Genomic DNA, 17621 nt, shown 5'->3' on the forward strand with positions numbered 1-17621 from the left:
TACTAATCAGCTCTAACCTTAGATCCACACACACACTGTCTCGCTTGCTGTCTTGTCTCCATGGAGACACTGCAACCTTTGCTCACTAGTTAATGGTATCTTGGAACACAAAACTCCACCACCACCCTTCCTCCCAGCTCTGTGCTCCTGCACACCCGGAGGAAATGGGAACTTGTCCACCCCAGGAACATGTCTCGCTTTCTTCCAGGGCAATTTGCATCTGAAGCTGGGGAGAAAGCTGCCCCGCCTGCCTTGCTAATAAAGAGGCAAGCAGAACATGGCCCTGCCTGCGTGACGTAGGGGCTTGCGCAGCAAGTTACTGGAGATTCAAAACAGTTGCACGGACAGAGAGATTGTCTCACTCTCTACAGACCAAACCAGAAAGCATACTCAAGGGGTTTTTATTACAACAGTGATAAGAGCCTCCATCTGCAGAGTACAATGGTGTCCTTGGCAGGGTTCTACATTGCTGGGCAGGGACAAAATTGTGCAGTTCCTGGCTCTCAGGTGGATTTCATTCTCTCCTCCTGACTGCAGCTGACACACAATTACCCAGCCCCGGGGCTGACCCGAGCTTATTTTACAGCACATTTTGGGGGTGGTGCCGACTAAATCAGTAGGTTACGGTGCCCCATATGCCTGGTTTTCCTGAAGTTACAGTCACACATACCCAAACAATCCTCACGTATTTAATACCAACGTGAGTGACCTGAGGAGCCGCTACTGCAGCAGCAAAGTCAGAGCTCAGAGGAGGAACTCTGCTGTACTCAACTTCCTGGCAAAAACATGGTGAATTCCAACCACAGGGCAGGCTAGGAGCATGCTCCCTTCCCAGAAGTGCCTGGCTCTCATCTATTCTGTTCTGAAATTAACATGGGAAAGATGCCCATTACCTGCTACCAGATAATGACTATGATTAGGCAGATCTCTCCTGCCAGCCGAGATCTAAAGGGTTTTGTGCACTCCAGCAGAGCTTGCAGTTGCAAAAAACAATAGCAATAAAGTGTAAATAAAAGACTAAAGAAAATAGTGGTGTCTGCCAGGAAAGGACACAGGCAGAAACAGCTCTGAAGACATTTTCTAGAACCATTCTGTGCAAGCAGTGGGAGTCCTGGAAGGGTTGAAGCAAAATAAGTGGATGCAAACTGACCTAAACCTCTGCTCAGAATTAGATCCTGAACTTCACTTTGGCGATTTCAAAAACCTGAATGGCCTCCCCACCACCCACCTTTGTTTTAAGTCATTTGCAAATGCGCACTCCCTGGTTCTGAACAGACACAGATGAGCTGAAATACAATACATGCCATCAAGACAGCCTAACCCAGGTGGCAGGAGCTGCTGTCTCAAGAGAGAGCCAGATCTCATGTGTTCTCCAGCACAGCATCGCAGCGCTTCCAGAGCCAGAAGAGACAACATGAAATGCTCTGTGCCGTTCAGTACAAAAGCTGGCTGGAAGTCTGAACGATGCCAACAGGAGACAGGTGCCCAGGTCCAACTGAATCCGAGTGTGAACTGGGCACCACCCTGCCTTCTCCTCTGAAAGTCCCAGCTGATTGTAACAGCGTTGGGCAGATAGGCTGCTGGTCCCAGCAACAGTTGTACATTCCCTGCTTCTAACTTCTAGTTGGCAAATGCACTTAGAATCCTAGAATCCTAAGGCTGGAAGGGGCCTCAAGACGCTAGTCCAGCCCCCTGCCTAAAGCAGGATCAACCTCAACTAAGTCATCCCAGCCACGACCTTGTCAAGCCAGGACTTAAAAACCTCTAGGGATGGAGAATCCACCACCTCTCTAGCAACCCATTCCAGTGCTTCACCTCCCTTGATGCCTGCAGGTTAGAATGGCTCCCCCAAACAACAGAGCATTGGCAGTTCCTCGCCCTTCCTTCCCAGGGCTGCTGTGGCCATGTCTGTGGCTTATGTGTGCGGTTGGAGGGGCAGGGGGTGTGTTTAAAAACAGCAGCTAGAAATGCTGCGGGACTTTCTCCCGCAACGCATCAGCTCAACTTCTCCTTATCTGCACTGCCAGGACTCGGTGCTTCAACACGCTCCTTGCTTCCTCGGGGAGGACACGAGTTGGACAGTCCGGTCCTTGTGTGTGCTTGAGACCAGATCAGTGGTTAGATGGTCTTGTGGGATGTGGTCGTTGGCTCCTCTGAACCCGTGGGTCTCTCAAGGTGGTTTCTAGTCCCTGCTGGAGCGACCATCCAAGCGGCCTTTGCAGTCAGAGTCACAAGTCGGACAGCGGTTCAGAACTCCGCTGGCTGCATTATCCATCCCTGGGATGCAGCAGGAACACATGGGTCAGCCAGGACCTACCAAGCATATCCAACCCCACTCTGAGCTTGGCCAGGGTCCAGGTTTGAAAACACCCAGCCCTACGCTCTCAAATGCCCCGAGTGTCCCCTTCAGTACCTCCAGTAGGTGTTGACCCAGCCCAGGGTGTAAGAGCTGCTGGCATTGAAAAGTTCTTTGTGCAGGAAGAGCTGCGGCTTCCGTGGGTCCTTGAAACTATGGAACAGCTGAAACCCTCTGGTCTCCAGTGCTTTCAGCAGGCTGTACCAGTACCGTACCACAGCTGCCTCACTTCCACTAACCTCAAAGCCAGGCCAGTGGAGGTGGATGGTAAGGATCAGCTGGTGCACAGCAGCCACGGTGCCATCCAGGAGGATGCTCTCCAAAATCTTCCACTCGGCGCTGGCCAAGTCCGCCTCCAGAACGTCAATCTACTCCAGAGAGAAAGAACAAGCCAAGCCAGCTGCTCAGAGACTGGTGCTGCCATGAGAGGGGGCTAGGCAAGGGCTGGCCAAAAGAAGTCTGAAAACGAGGCATCTGGACATGCCTGGCAGTGGGGGAAAACGAGCTCTGCTGCTCTAAGCCAAGCTCTGCCAGCATCCTGGTTTAAGGCTGTTTCTGAGAGCCGGGAGTTAGCAGGTGGGGAAAAGGGTCTGTTTGCAACTAGAAGCCTGATCCAAAGCCTGCTGGAAAATGGAAAAGCTCCCATCGGCTTCAGCTCAGCCCCGGCATGCACTTGTCCTGGTAGTCATAGCAGAGATGCGCCCCCAGCTTGGGGCTGGCCGAGGGATAGCTTAGCCCAGAGGGGGCTCAGCCTTCTTCACGTGGCCCTTAAACACAGCTTTCCTATTGGACCCTGTGCTTTCCTGATGGAAGCCTAAGAGCCCCGGAGTGCCAATGGGCAGCAAGAGGCTGAGAGGGAAATAAACATAGGCAAATGTGTCAGAGGTGGGCAATTACATCCCCCTAGTTTCTCTCTGTCCTGTGGATTTCTGCTCCCTGGACTCAGGCCTTGGCATTTAATTAGGAACAAAGCCCCAGATCCACAAAGGAACAGAGGCTCTTAACTTCTACTGAAATCCATGAAGCAGCTCCATTGCTCTTCGGTGGAATTAATGAAGGAACTGGGTTCCCAAGCCCCATTCAAATTCAGTGAGGGTTGGGCACCTGGTTCTTTGGCACCTTTGAAAAGTCTAGCACTAACCTCTCCAGGACACCTTGCACATCAGTTCTGCCCTCTTTTGATGTCTTCCTCAGATGGGCTTGTGGTTAGGCTTCTCCAAGGAAGACAGGAAGTAGCCGGCTGAGATACAGAGAGGGGACAGGTGGTGGGAGGCATGCAGGGGTGGAGAGGACTATGTTACCGGATACCATTACCTTCTTGTGGCCAAAGTCCTGCATAATCTGGTTTAGCTTCTTGGAAGGGCTCCTCTGTCTCTGCGGGAAGGTAGCTAGGCGTCGCTCATGCCAGTCCAGCCACAGCGCGTGATGCTGCACTTGTCCTCTGTGCTGGAGATCTGTCTGTTTGTAGGGGCTCAGGCCAAAGCTGTGCACCTGGCACCTCATCTCGCTCATCCGCTGGCTGAACTCAAAGCCCCTTTTGACTGTGCTACAAGCGAAGGAAGGGAGAGAAGCAAGCCACACAAGTTAGGCTGACCTGCAGAATAGGAGGCCGCAAGGCAAAGCATGATGAGGAATGTCATGCAAATTGGTACAGAGGCACTCTGGCTGACTTCGTTCCAGCCCTGCAGCTCAGGTTCCAAGCAGGTGGATTTTCTTTACCCTGGGTTTTGCTCTGCATATGCAACCCGTCACTGCCTGCTGCAAACCAGGCAGCTAAAGGGAAGGAGCACAGAGATTTGCTGGAGAAAGCAGATCTTAGGGACTTCCTACAGCTTCTGCCCTGGTCCATGTGTAGCAGGAAGAAACCTCGTACAGCAGTGATTCCCAGCAACTGTCCCTAATTAAGTTCTTAACTGCACCAGTCAGTGCCCACTGCACATCCCACCGTCCCTTCTGCCCAGTGACGCAGCTCTAACCTGCCATGGAGATTTGGCTGCAGCCCAAGCACTGGGGCAGGCCGGAGAGCACGAGAAAGAAGAGCAGGTTACAGCAGAGCACCTGGCTGAGTTAAGGGCGGGAAGAGAGGCCCACAGCACTGATTGTGCCAGCAGGGCACACTGGCACTGTTCTGGTGCAGAACTTCTGTTTTAGGGGTCTCAGGTTCACCAGCTCAAAGGGATCCTAGCAGGCCTGGGATCTCCACACCAGCAGCAGTCACTGGTCAGAGCTACCTAGGTGGACATGAACTAAGAGAAGCTTTTTCCCCAGCTGCAGCCTGCCTGAACTGCACAAGTATGATGAGAATGAGGCCTGGAGGCTAGGCGTTTCACGCAGGCCTTTGGGGCATGGGGTGGGCTGCTGTCCCTTTGGCTAGGCATGACTCATGCTGCCAGAATGTACCCAGGAGCAGATGGTGTTCACCGCAGCCTCTGACTCAAATGCGCCTAACAGACTAGCCGACAGGGAAGTGGACGGCTCTCGGGACTGGTGATGGTGCACAGGAATATTAACCTCTTGGTGGCCAGTCCCAGGTACCCAGTGACCGAGGAGTCACTCTCTGAAGGCTGGGCAGCGGCCTGTGTGAAAGGGGACGTCTGATGAACCATTTCTGTGTGTATCATGGCAGTTCCACGGTTGGATTTGGCCAGACCTGGAGATGGGATGTTTGATTATTAGGTGCCGGTCTGATCTGACCAGGCTAATCCTAACAGGCAAGTCTGCAGCACACACCAAATGCCCACCACAATCAGCACTCCTCTTGGCTGCTTGAACCAGGCCAGGGTTCAGCAGGCCAGTGAGACGGAATTAGTCTCCCTGCTGTGGTGACAAGTCCATCCAGAGCCAGGATGAGCACTTTGGTGGGTAGTGTGCACCTTGCCTGCCTGCCTGCCAGATACGCTGTCCCTGTTCTTTGATACCCGCAGCCTTTACTGGCTTAGACTCAAAACTGTTACTATCAACCAACGTTTCAGTCTAGAAAATGCAGCCTGCAAATGAAGGTTTGCTCGGGAGGCCTCTGTTCTGAGGGACCCAGGACAGCGCAGGAGGGTTTATATGGGCTGGAAGGACACAGAGGCAGTGGGGGTCGCAGAGCAGAGATGATTGGAAAAGAAGCCCCCAAAGCCCGAGATCCCTTTCAGAACATTTTTGTAGGGTTTTTTCAGAGCATGGCTGAAGGTTTTCAAACGCTGGAAAGTGTCAGCTGGAAACAAGCTAACAGTTCTGTTTGGGTGAAATTGGGATTCTCCATAAAAACGTCATTGGGAAAAAAGCAAAACCCAAAAGATATCTCTTGTCATGTAACAGTCCTGCTGCACTCTCCCCTGCCACCCCAGCTCCCCCGAATCCATCCTTGCTCAGTTGTCTGCCCCAGCTTGCTCTCCTGAGGTGGGGAGCCCATCCCCAGGAGCACGGTGCTCACCTGAAGGTATAAACCAGGCACCTCTCCTGCTGCAGGTTCAGCAAGGCGGTGGGCATGTGATCCAGGCACACTCGCCATGGCCCGGTAGTGCTGGCTGTGGAAGCCTGGAGCCCAGCCTGGGTCAGCACCTTGGAGCAGGGCAGCTGCAGGAGAAGGAAAAACAAATTCACCCATTAGAGAAGGGAGGGAATTGGGTTCACAACCAGGGACTTGAGAGGCGCTTGGCTCTCGGAAGCTTTGTTTTCCTGTTGTCCCAATCATGGCTCAGCAGCCATCCCCTGCCCAACCCTGGCAGCACAAAGCGCATAGAGGTAGTTCTCCTAGTGCACCAGCCTTCCTGCTTTGCTTCTATGCCAGCAAGCCAGCCCCGGGCCCCTCCAGGAAAGCTGGCTTCAGCTCAAGATTCTCCAGCCCCCCTGATTCCTCCCAGTCCCTAACAGCATCACAGCAATGTCCACTTTTCCCCAGCCTGGGCCTCCTTCCCCTCCTACCTCTCTACTATCTCCAGACCTCCCATGCGCTCACCAGCCCAGGGAAGGGATCTCTGCGGGGCTGCCTCTTCCCCACCAGGCCCAGTGCAGGACTGGATGGGGACTGGGATTTTATCTGCCCCACCCTTCAGATCCTGCCCTTCTGCAGGCCACCAGGCTGCTCCTCTCTGATAGGCGACAGCAGGAACCAACCTGGCCGGTGCCAGAACCGAGGGCGGCAGAAGAGGAGAGAATAGAGCACTGGGGGCTGGGGGAGCAGTTAGGGAGAGGCAAGACCTCAAATGCAGTTCATTGCCTCTCTGGGCAAGCATCTTTTCTGGCTGGAATCCAGGCTCTCTCCCAGACAGAGTGCCCCCCTCCCACGCCCCGAGCCCTTATTTGTCCCACCTCTGGGCTGTGTTGGGTAACCAGGGGCTGGAGTGGGGAGGGCGAGTGGTGCTCTGCAACCTACCTGGGGGGTGGTGATGTACGCAAGGAACCGCTCAGCTTCGCTGCGGAGGGACTCGCGGCCATTGGCCCAGGGCTGCAGGGCCACACTCTGCTGGGTTTTCTGAGGTCACACAGATATAAAGAGTCAAGAGCCGGGAGCGGTGGGGAACGCTGGGAAATGAACCTGCCTCAGCTACCACATGTCTAAAAAGATGCCGATGTGTCGGAGGAACCTGCCAAGGCGCTGAAGGGTTTAATAACCCAGAAACACAGGCTCAGCACGGCAGCACCCCAGCGCCTGAACAGCCAGGGGAGGGGATGTCTGCGACTGAAGAGCTAATGCTCCAGGCTGTGCTTTCATCAGCCACACAGGGCTGGGCAGCACTCGGGCAGGAAACTTCCAAGGACAGCCCAGGCACTGCAGGGAGACATGTAAGAGACCCAGTGCTCCCCTCTTCTGCGTCACTGCTGACCCCAATGCCCCAGAGCAGAGCTAGGGGGCGCCGTGCTGCAGGGAGCAATGGTGGGTTAGCCAGTAGGGGGTGCTCTCTCCTTGGAGTCACTGCTGACCCCAATGCTCCAGAGCAGAGCTAGGGGGCGCCGTGCTGCAGGGAGCAATGGTGGGTTAGCCAGTAGGGGGTGCTCTCTCCTTGGAGTCACTGCTGACCCCAATGCCCCAGAGCAGAGCTAGGGGGCGCCATGCTGCAGGGAGCAATGTCAGGTAAGCCAGTAGGGGGCGCTCTCTCTGAGGAGTCATTGGTGACCCGATTGCCCCATCACAGTGCTAGGGAGTCCCACGTTGCAGGGAGCAATGGCAGGTAAGCCATTGGAGGGGGGCTCTTTGATCTGAGCCAGACTGAATCAGTGGCTCAGGCAGTGCTACTAGAGGGGAAATTTCTGGTGGCTGAAGAGTGAAGCTGAGGCCCCGATGGCTCCCAGGCACTATAAAACCCTTCAGACACATGTCACGGAAGTTGGACGCTAAGCCCAGTGTCCAGGCCATAGTCCAACGCAGGTAATTGCACGTTGCAGGCCTAAAAGTCTCCCTGCTGTTTCAGCTGGAGAGGTTGTTTTAATCTTTCCTTTCTAAAACACCCTTGTGTGGCCCGGCTGGAGGAGAATGAGTGTTGGTCCACCCCAGACCTGGCTGCAGCTTGCCAGAGAATGAAGCAATCGCTTTATAAGCAGGACTGGATCCTAGCAGCTCCTGCATTGGTGATTAAATGGGCATGCAGGGACCCAGCCCTGATCTCACCAAAATCTCCCACTCATACCAGTGGCTCGGGACTGGCAGTGAACAGGGAATATTTTCCACTTGATGGCAATAGGTAACCTGGCTCACAGGAGAGCCCTACGCAGTGAGCCCGGCTGTGGTGTCAGCTCCCACCTCACCTACCAATGGGAAAGCAGTATGCAGTTCAGGGGAAATGCCCAGACCCCCACCGCACCCGAGGGGGTGGCACATGCTGCAGTGAGCAAGAACAGACAACTGGGCTCTACAGAATGGCACCCCCGGAGAGAGACGGGCTGTAGGGAGAAGAGAATCAGGAGATGTTGGTGCAGCTGACCAGGGAACCCCATTGCACAGGGGTAGCTCCTGTTGGATTTTCCTCCCCAGCGCTGCTGTGGCTAAGTGACGGGGCTTTGCAGCTGATTAGCTAACTCGGTGACTTTGCACTTTGCCTGAGGGGTGCCACATTTTTTTACAATCCCCATTCCTCCCCGAGTTCTCATTATCCTTATTTTCAAAGTGGGGAAACCCAGGCAGAGAGGGGGAAGGTAAATTGCTCAAGGCTACCTTGTAAGTCGGGAGCAGATATTGGCATAGACCGCAGCTCTGACTCCTAGGGACTGCTGTTTTCCTTCTAGCCTGGGTGAAGAAGGGGCAGTGCAGAGGAGAGAGAGGCCCCCTGTGTGCAGGCAGAAGGCTGTGAAGGAATGCCAGCTACAGCAGGAGGATGGCTCTGTGTCTGCTCTGCCTTACCGGAGTGATCAGCAGTAGGCCTGCAACCAGCCCAGAGCTTCCTGTGGCAGCTCGTAGACAGGCAGGCCATTAATTATGGCCAGAGCCCATCTTAAGAACAAGCAAACTGATGACTGCCCCGGGCCCCACGGCCCAGGTAAGCGCCGTCCAGCTCTCGGGTTGGCCCAGCCGCCGTCCCCGGAAGTGAGAGTGGCAGAGTTACCTTCCCATCGGCCGGTTCAGGCAGCAAAGCCAGCGCACATAAGGGGAGAGGAAGTGATGCAGCCTCGGGAGGGCAGGGCCGCGTGAATCGAGAGGCCGGACCTTCCTACTGGCTCTGCACCAACAACCCCTGACCCACCTCCCAGTGGGGCTGGCATCCGCCTCCCTAGACACAGAGCCCACGCCCAGTCCCTGTGCCCAGCCCCACACAGCATGGTCCCTACAGGTACCTTTAAAACCAGAGCAAGCCAAACCCCTCTTGCTCTGTGGCCTCCTTCTCTTAGGTGGCACAGAGGCCGCTCTTTGGGCACACATATATTCAAGTCAAAGTTTTAACGGGGCAGGGCAGGCGGCGGGGCCTGGCCCATGACTCTCCCCCTCCCAGCCATCCTTGGCAGAGCTGCCCGTTCCCTGGTGCGGCACTTCTTGGCAGACCCCACCTGCATCAGCCTCAGGGCCCAGGGCTCGGAGAGGTGGGGGATGGGAGCGTGGGGCTGGGGGTGAGGTCCAGGGATGGGAAGGAGGCTTGAGGTGTGGAGCTTGGTGAGAGGCGGGCTGTGGGTACTGATGAGGGCGGGGGCAGTGGAATGCCCAGGAGCAGTGGGAGTGGAGAGGTGGGGGTCCCCAGGGGGTGATGGAGGCAGGAGCTGGAGGAAAGGTGGGACGGCCACTGGGGACAGGTGGGGAGGAGGGGGAGGGGAGGGGGCTGGCGTACATTGGAGGCGGACAGGGGAAGTAGCATAGGAGAGGGGGAGGGTGTGGGTACCGGGGGAAGGGTGGGGACAACCCAGAGCCAGTGGCTGGATGGTGGGGGCAACCACAGAGACTGCGAGGGGGATGTAGCGTAGGAAAGGTGGCGGTGGGGTCACCCCAGGGACCATTGGGGGCAGAGGTAGCAGGGGTGGGGGTGAGGGCACTGCTGAGGGAGGTAGTGTAGGAACAGTGGCGGGGGGGTGCCCCAGCGACCAGTAGAGGTGGCAAAGCAGCAGAACCAGCCCTGGCCCGGCCTGGCCCGGCCCAAGAGGTACCGCAGGGCTCAGGCAGGTACCGGCAAATTTCCTCCACCCCATTGGGCTGGGCAGGGTGGGCTGCAGGTCCCCGCTCGGGAGAGGAGGGGGCTGGGATTCATGGGGCTAATCCCTCCCTTTGCTTGTCCTAACACCCAGGGGCTAGGCCCAGTCACCTCCGCCCCGTGGGGGATCGGAGGGCAGGAAAGGCGAGGCAGGGCGGTCAGTGGGCGAGAGGGGCACCAGCACGCCTGCCAGGCAGCCCCTCTCCCTCCCAGCCTGGCGGAGGATGCTGGGGGCTGGAGCTACCCCGGCTGCCCGATGCAGCTAATCTCTGCTCTGATTAGGCTGAATTCCCAGCCACGGAGGTTTCTCCTTTTTTCTCCCCCACTCAGTGCTAACAAATAATAATATAATCCCCTTAATCCCTTCCCCTGGGAGCCAGCATTCGGCGCAGAGACAGGAAGCGCTGAGCTTCTGCCACCGCTGATAACTCAGACAATCTGGCCCAGGGAAAATGAACAAACGCTGCCCTTGGGTTGCATTTACCCTCGCAGCTCCGCTCTGCCCTCCCCTCTCTGAGGAGTCACTGAGGACCTCTCCCCACTCAGCCCCAGCCCCTCCATCACCCGCGCGGTCATCAGGTTGTTCTGGGTCCCCCTTGCCGGGCTCTGCGCAGGCGCCTTGGAATCCGAGCCAGGGTGAGATCTGCCAGTCCTGTGACTGTGCCCTGCCTGCGCATTGGCATGTCACTGTCACCTGCCCCCTCCCAGCTGTCACTGGCTTGTGCGGGCAAGGCAGGCCTTCGGGCGGCACAGCGCTCAGCAGGAGTGCTGGGCCACAGGCTGGCAGGGTTGTACCCTCACTGGAAGCAGCAGCCACTCTGCAGTCAGCCCTGCCAAGCTCTGCCCAAGCAGAACTCCAGCTGCACTGGCCAGGGCCCCTCTGCCACACGTGCCCAGCTGCAGAGCTGGGGGGAGAACCCACAAGCCCATATGCCAGTGTCCCTCCTGCTCCAGAACCCAGCCAGTCTCCCACTCTCCTCCCTAGATCACACTCCCCACCAGAGCCAGAGCTGGGGACCCTGACAGGGATCCCACCAGCCCCCACTCCAATATCACAATCACACTCCTGCCCAAAGCCAGGAATAGAACCCAGGCGTCCTGACTTCTTCCCTCCCTCCCTATCAGGGCCAATGTCTGGACTGTGTTTTGGACAGTTGCATATAGCACTGAGCACGAATACAGCCAGTAAGGACCGCTCCTGCTTCCCCATCAAACCACTTTTGCTGGTAGGCTCCCTTTCCCCTTGCCCGTCTGATCTCAGCTCCTCTGCTCTCCAGAACGGCTTTCCAAATTACTGGAGAGTGGAGACCTCCGAACGCTGCCCCAGCTGTGCCGGCTTTTGCTTTCCCTCCCCCGCGTGGTGGAAATGTGACAGCAAGGGCCACGTTTGCAACGGCCCACACAAAGGATGAGCAGTGCCAAATACAGCATCGGCAAAATGGCAGCCTACCCTCCCCACTGCCAGCTCGGCGCACACGCTCGTTTGCTCCTGCAGACCAGCTGCCCCGGGCGCACATGCATGACAAAGGTGCGTGTGCCTCTCGCACAAGGCTTCTGCCAGGCAGGGCTTTGCACATTCGAGCCCCGTCCGTTCAAAAGGCACCAGGCTTCGTATAAAGTCAGAGCTCGAGGAGGAAGGGGCTCAGGGGGACATTAACCAGCTACCAAGGTTGCTGGTTCAGTTGCAAACCAAGGCAGTGGTGCAGGGGTGGCCAACCAGATAGAGCTGAAGAGCCACAGACAGGGTGCAAAGAACCATGTATTGGCTACATCTACACTAGCCCATGTCTTCAAAATGGCCATGCAAATGGCCATTTCGAAGATTACTAATGATGCTGAAATGCATATTCAGCGCCTCATTAGCATGCCACCGGCCACGGCTCTTGCAAACTGCTGCTTTTCACTGCCGTGCGGCTCATCCAGACGGGGGGTCTTTTCAAAAGTACCCCGGGAACTTCGAAATCCCCTTATTCATGTCAGCATGGCCGCTTGGAAGATTTGGGCTAGTGTAAACACGGCCATTATATATTTATAATATATAAACATCAGGGGGTGGCTGAGTTAGTCTGTATCTTCAAAAACACCAAGAAGTCCTGTGCCACCCTATAGACTAACAGATATTTTAGAGGATAAGCTTTTATGGGCAAAGACCTGCTTCATCAGATGCATGAGTGGGGGGGCAGGTTTCAGAGAAGGGTTTAAAGAGGGAGTCAAATTATTTAGATAGATGGATAGATAGATAGACAGATTCCATTCTAAACCAATCCCTCCCCTCCCCCAGAGCCAGGAACCCCCAGTCCCCCCTACTCTAACTTGATGCCAGCGACTCACCGGAGCTGCCACCAGCATGTGCAGAGTGACGGACGGCACTCCCAGCTCCGAGGAGGAGCCCCATTTAATGGCTCAAAGAGCCGCATGTGGCTTGAGAGCCCCAGCTTGGCCACCCTTGCAGTAGTGAGTGAGTCACTGTCCTCAGGGGTGGCACGTGAAATGAGTTTGCTGGGCCTTTGTCCAGTTTCTGCTAGGGAGCATGGATCTCCCAGCACAGCCTGGAGGCCAAGGGCTAGTGGGGCCTTAGAACCGCGCTCTTCCATTCCCAAGGGTGGGGCTAGGTGGCCCCCTGAGAAAAGCAGGAGAGCTTTGCTATTACAACTGCGGGGAAAATTCTCACACTTGCAAAGGGGGGTGGACAACACACAGCAAAATGGTGTGAAGCACCAGAGGCACATGCCCCCGCCCATGCGCATGTGGCCCCAGCTTGTGCCAGGGCCCCCAGCCCATCAGTCGGAAGGCGAAGGAGAGGTCACGGTGCTGCAACCCCTCCCAGGAACTCCCCCTCCCTGATACCAGGACACTTCCTCCCCTCAAAGCATCTCCCTCGGAAGCCGCTCTGGCCGGGAGATTGGAAAACAAACAAAGGGAAACGCTTCCGCTAGCAGCACATGCTCAGGGCGCCGGAAGCGCTGTCGGGCAGGGGGGTATGGAGCTGACGACTTCAGCGGGGACAGATAAGGGGCAGAACGGCTTTCTGGCTGCGAGTGGAGGTCCAGGCATCGGCAGCTTTAGAGGCTGTGCCCCCCTCTGCTACCAGACAAGGCGGTTTCCCCGCTCCCTACCTCAGTTTCTCTATCCAGGACTAGGAATTCTCTAGGCTGCGATGGGAATTATTGGCAAAGGGCATTTTGATCCTCATCTGGAAAACTCTGGCAATCCTGAAGTCTGTAGTTAAATTTCCACTCTGGTTGCTCTCCCAGTGACGTCTGTGGGAAGTTGCCTGCACAACAGTCTTCTGGAAAACTTTCAGGCCTCATCAGCTGTTAAACCAAGGTGCCAGGTTTGGTGGCTCTCAGGTCTGACCTGGAACAACACCTTCCACTTGTCTTCAGCTTGTGGCTCACACACCAAGTGTCTGGTGTTACCAAGTGAACGGGCTGCAAGATAGGAATAACGGCTGGGATTTCCAAAGCCATTCGTTCGAATGGGAATCAGGTGTCAGCCAGCCTCTCATGAGGCTACATGGAGGGCAGGATGGAAGCAAAATAAATTGGCTACGGCAGGGGTCAGCAGCCCCTGGCACAGGTGCCAAGAGCGGCATGCGAGCCGATTTTCATCAGCACATGAGGCGGGAGCTCAGCCCTCCTCCTCCTCCTCTCCTTTGCAGCCAGGAGCTTCCTCAAAGCCAGGCCGCCAGCGGATTGACAAAAGCCCAGCTAATGCTCCCATCTCACCAGTAAAGCTCTGCATCTTCATTCATTTATTTATGAATGAAGCCGTTGCAAGTAGGACTATTTGTGACTTTAAAAAGTATTGCCAGCACCTGGACTGTGCATAGAGGTCAAAAGGTCCCATTTCAGCCTTGGAAAGGTTGCCGACTCCTGGGCCACAGTAGCTGTACACCTCTCCCCTCTACCGGCTGAAATCCAAAACTCTAAGCTGTGTCACAGATGTTATACTGGTAACAAATGAAGATCCCCCTTTAATACCAATCATAATCGGCTCTAGGGTGGAGGGACAGTTCAGTGGTTTGCGCACTGGCCTGCTAAACCCAGGGTTGTGAGCTCAGCCCTTGAGGGGGCCATTTAGGGAGGTGGGGAAAATAGATGAAAAAAAGAAAAAAGGCCGGGGGGGATGGTGCTTTGTCCTGCCAAGAGGACAGAACTCCATGACCTCCCAACGTCCCTTCCAGCTCTAGGAGATGTGTATCTCCATAGTTCTTTCTGCCTATTCTGAGGAGCAGGAGGGGTTTAGTTCTATCTCGACTGCTGCTGCAAAGTGGTGAATGGCCCAGGTGTGCCTCAGAGACAGCTGCAAAATTTCACACGACTGTGGATTTGTGCCGCTGCATCGCTCGCTCCTCTGCTCGCAGGGTGTGCAGTGTCACAGAATAGCATGGGTCCCCACATGCTGTAACACCCAGGCACCGCAGCCTCCATTCTATTCCCTTCCTGACGCTGAAGCTGGACCCCGGCCAGAGCTTTGATGCCATTTTATGTTTAACCTCCCTCCTTTTGTTTAACCATAATCTTCAACCCAAGACTTCCACTGCCATCACGTCTGGGGCCGTGGGGTGAGGCAGTCACTTCAGCAGCGGAAACCGAGCCATCCTCCTCCTCTTCACTGCTGTTGATACAGTACCAGTCTGAACCTGTGGATACTTAGCCTGAAGCTCTCAGCCGGCACTGGTACAGACACGGGTGGTGGTTTTAGATGTCTGGATGACGCAGACAAGAACAGTCAGATGGCGAGGCTGCAAAACCCACACAGAAAACCTCCCCCAGCCTTTCCGTCGCAGCAACTTCCCTGTTCATCCCTCTGCTCCCGCTGGGTCCCCTGCCACTCGTGGCCATGTCTGTTGTAACTGCCATGCCTGGCCCCTTTACCAGGGACCCTGCGTATAAAAAGACTGGTTACCCAAGGGCCCTTAAGAGGAGACCGTGACTCTCCACCCAAGAAAGATGCCAACGCCAACCAACAGATCAGCAGAGCGCCCCTGGCCAGCAGCGCATTTCCATTGGGGGTGCACATCTACATATGCCTCAGTGCACCTCACAACATTTATTCCACTCACGGATGGAAAAAATTAGAGGGAAAACTGGTCTCCAGGAGAGGTTTCCTGGATGTCGATAATAGAGCTGCAATAAGGGACTGGAAGATGGCATGCATGTGCCTGGCTGCAGGTTAACACACAGACCAGTGTGGCAGGACGCTGTGTTGCTTCAACTCTGCCCTCCCTGCAGCGATCCCCGGCATTTCCACCCTAATTAACCTGCTGGAACTCTTGCAGAGTCCTTCTCTCCTTACAGGCAATTTCTGGGCTCCTGTAACATTTCTCAGCCTTCCACACTGAGACTGGAGCAGGCTGCTCACTCTAGGGTGGAGGGGATGGATTCCTGGAGAAGCAGCGTGGGGGGAGGAGAGGCAAATTCCTTCTTGGTTCCCAGGGGAATAGAAGAGTTTGAAGCATGGAAAAGCTGCGGTTCCCCCTTCTGGCTCTGCACATCCCCCCAGCCAGAATCCCTGCAGCAAACCTGACAAGCCTCATTATAAAGAAGCCCTGCACCTTACAACAGGACGCAAAGCTCAGTCTGAGCAGAAAGAGGCTTTGCCACAAACTAGGAGAGTTCCCAGATCCCCTGCCACCTCAAGAAGGCAACTAAATGAGCACCAAACACTCCTCTCTGTCTCTGCAATGCCAGCAAAGATTTCAGCACCAGGGCAAGGATCCACCTGGGCCCATCCAGCCAACTTTACAAAAGCGAGCAGCACTTTCCCACAGGGCGCTTCAGGGCGAGCATGCAAACCCCTCATTGCACGAGGAGGGGGCTGCAGAATGAGGTCCCACTTTAATGCAATTCCAAACCCACCTCCTCAATGGAAGAAAGGCTGCGAGACAGCAAGGCAGGGACCCTGCAGCACACCTGTGCTGCCCAGGGAGATGCCCATAGGTCACTGAAGTATAAAATCCAGGCCGGGGCTGGTTAATCTCAAGGCCACTCATTAACCAGCAGCATTGCCAGCCAGCAGCCCTGATCACTGGAGCAGCGCCCTGCCCCAGGCTAACCCCCACCCTGCACCGGCTCCTTTCAGCTTGGGCCCTTCCAGGCATCAAATACAGCCACTTCCCTGGGTACCTTCTGTGCCCCTTCGGCCTGAGTCTCTCTTCGCCAGAAGCCGCAAGCAAAGGGAGAGAAAAGAAGGAGATTTAGTGGGAAAAGTGCAACTCTCCCAAACCAGCCAGTCGCCCTCCCCCTCCCGCACCTGACCAGGGGTCAGGGTGGACCAGCAGGGCAGTGTGTGGGGAAGAGGTCAGTCAGGAAACAGAGAGAGGCTCTTGGGGGGAGAGGGGGCAGGCAGAGGTGGGAGGAGGAAAGCCAGGCAGCAAGTGGTTAATTTAGGTAAATACTTGCGGGGGGGGGCAGACATAAGGGGTTGCCAACCCTCCCAACCAGACAACCTGCACGCCAGCGGCACTATGCCGTCCGGTCCGGGAGAGTTGGCAACCTCCTGCTCTGAAGGACAACGCGCACGGAGCGGCCCGCGGTGGGGGGTCGGGTTCCTTACGGGCTGGCCGAGGGTCTCGTTCTCATCCTGGAAGCGCTGCAGGGAGCCCGAGCTGCTCCCCGCCGGCGGTCCGGCCGCGGCTCCGGGCCCCTCGCGGCGGGGGGCGGCTCCCCCCCGGATGGTGATGATGGTGAAGGGCCCCGGCTCGGGCCCCGGGCGGCCGCCGCGCAGCAGAATGTGCGCCAGGCTCAGCAGCCCGCAGCCCAGCAGCAGCAGCCGCAGCGCCGCGCCGCCTGCCATGGCTCCCGCCGGCCGGCCGCTCACCTGCCGCCCCGGGACCGGCCCCCGCCGGCCGGGCCCCGCCCTGCTCCGACTCGGCCCATCCTCCCCGCGGCGCCCCGCCGGCTGCCCAAGGCCACCGCGTCCACCTCGCTGCCTGCCCACCCCCGGGCCACGGGCCCAGCCCCCGTGCCCGGCGTGTCCATTTCACACCTGTGCCACGTGCCCAGCCCCCGTGCCCGGCGTGTCCATTTCACACCTGTGCCACGTGCCCAGCCCCCCCCCCGTGCCCCGTGTGTCCATTTTACACCTCTGCCACGTGCCCAGCCCCCATGTCTGGCATGTGGATTTCACCCCTGTGCCACATGCCCAGTCTCTGGGCACAGGGATCAACATCCACCTTGCACCCTGCCCACACCTGTGCCATGTGCCCAACCCCCCTTGCCCTGTGTCTCCATTCCACACCTGTGCCTTGTGCCCAATCTGCCCCATCCTCCGCCATGCGTGTCCCAAGCCAAGTACCCAAAAAATCCAATGCATGCCCTGCTCATGCTGACCCCTGCCACATGCCGGAACCCACCCCAGCCCCTGTCATGTCCATGCTGTGCCTGCGCCAGGAACCCCAAAATTACCACATGCCACGTGCCCCAGCCTCTCTCCATCCCTTTTGTGTCCCTTCCACACCCATGCCAGGCACCCAACATCCATCTCTTGCTTGGTCCATTCCAGTCCCTGCCGTGTGCCCCACCCCTCATCCCCTGCTACCCCCATGCTGCATCTGCCAGGAACCCCAAACACCTTGTGCCATGTACTCCAACTTACCCCATGCCCTGCATGTTCATTCCATGCCCATGCCAGGTGCCCCAGGCTCTGCCCATACCAGCCTC

At 56.7% G+C, this 17621-nt stretch overlaps 1 protein-coding gene across 1 annotated transcript; it reads right to left on the bottom strand.

Annotated features, from left to right (window-relative positions):
• Nucleotides 1-385: 385 nt before the first annotated feature.
• LOC142001256 (putative methyltransferase-like protein 24) lies at nt 386-16758 on the bottom strand. The gene is made up of 5 exons (XM_074976307.1): nt 16516-16758; nt 6720-6818; nt 5778-5920; nt 3671-3902; nt 386-2724 (listed from the first exon to the last, which is right to left on the bottom strand). The coding sequence occupies exons 1-5, from the start codon at nt 16753-16755 to the stop codon at nt 2407-2409; spliced, it is 1032 nt and encodes a 343-aa protein (XP_074832408.1). The 5' UTR covers nt 16756-16758; the 3' UTR covers nt 386-2406.
• Between the last annotated feature and the right edge of the window lie 863 nt (nt 16759-17621).

This window comes from Carettochelys insculpta, chromosome 24, assembly GCF_033958435.1.
Source record: "Carettochelys insculpta isolate YL-2023 chromosome 24, ASM3395843v1, whole genome shotgun sequence".
In the NCBI taxonomy this organism is placed as follows: Eukaryota; Metazoa; Chordata; order Testudines; family Carettochelyidae; genus Carettochelys; species Carettochelys insculpta.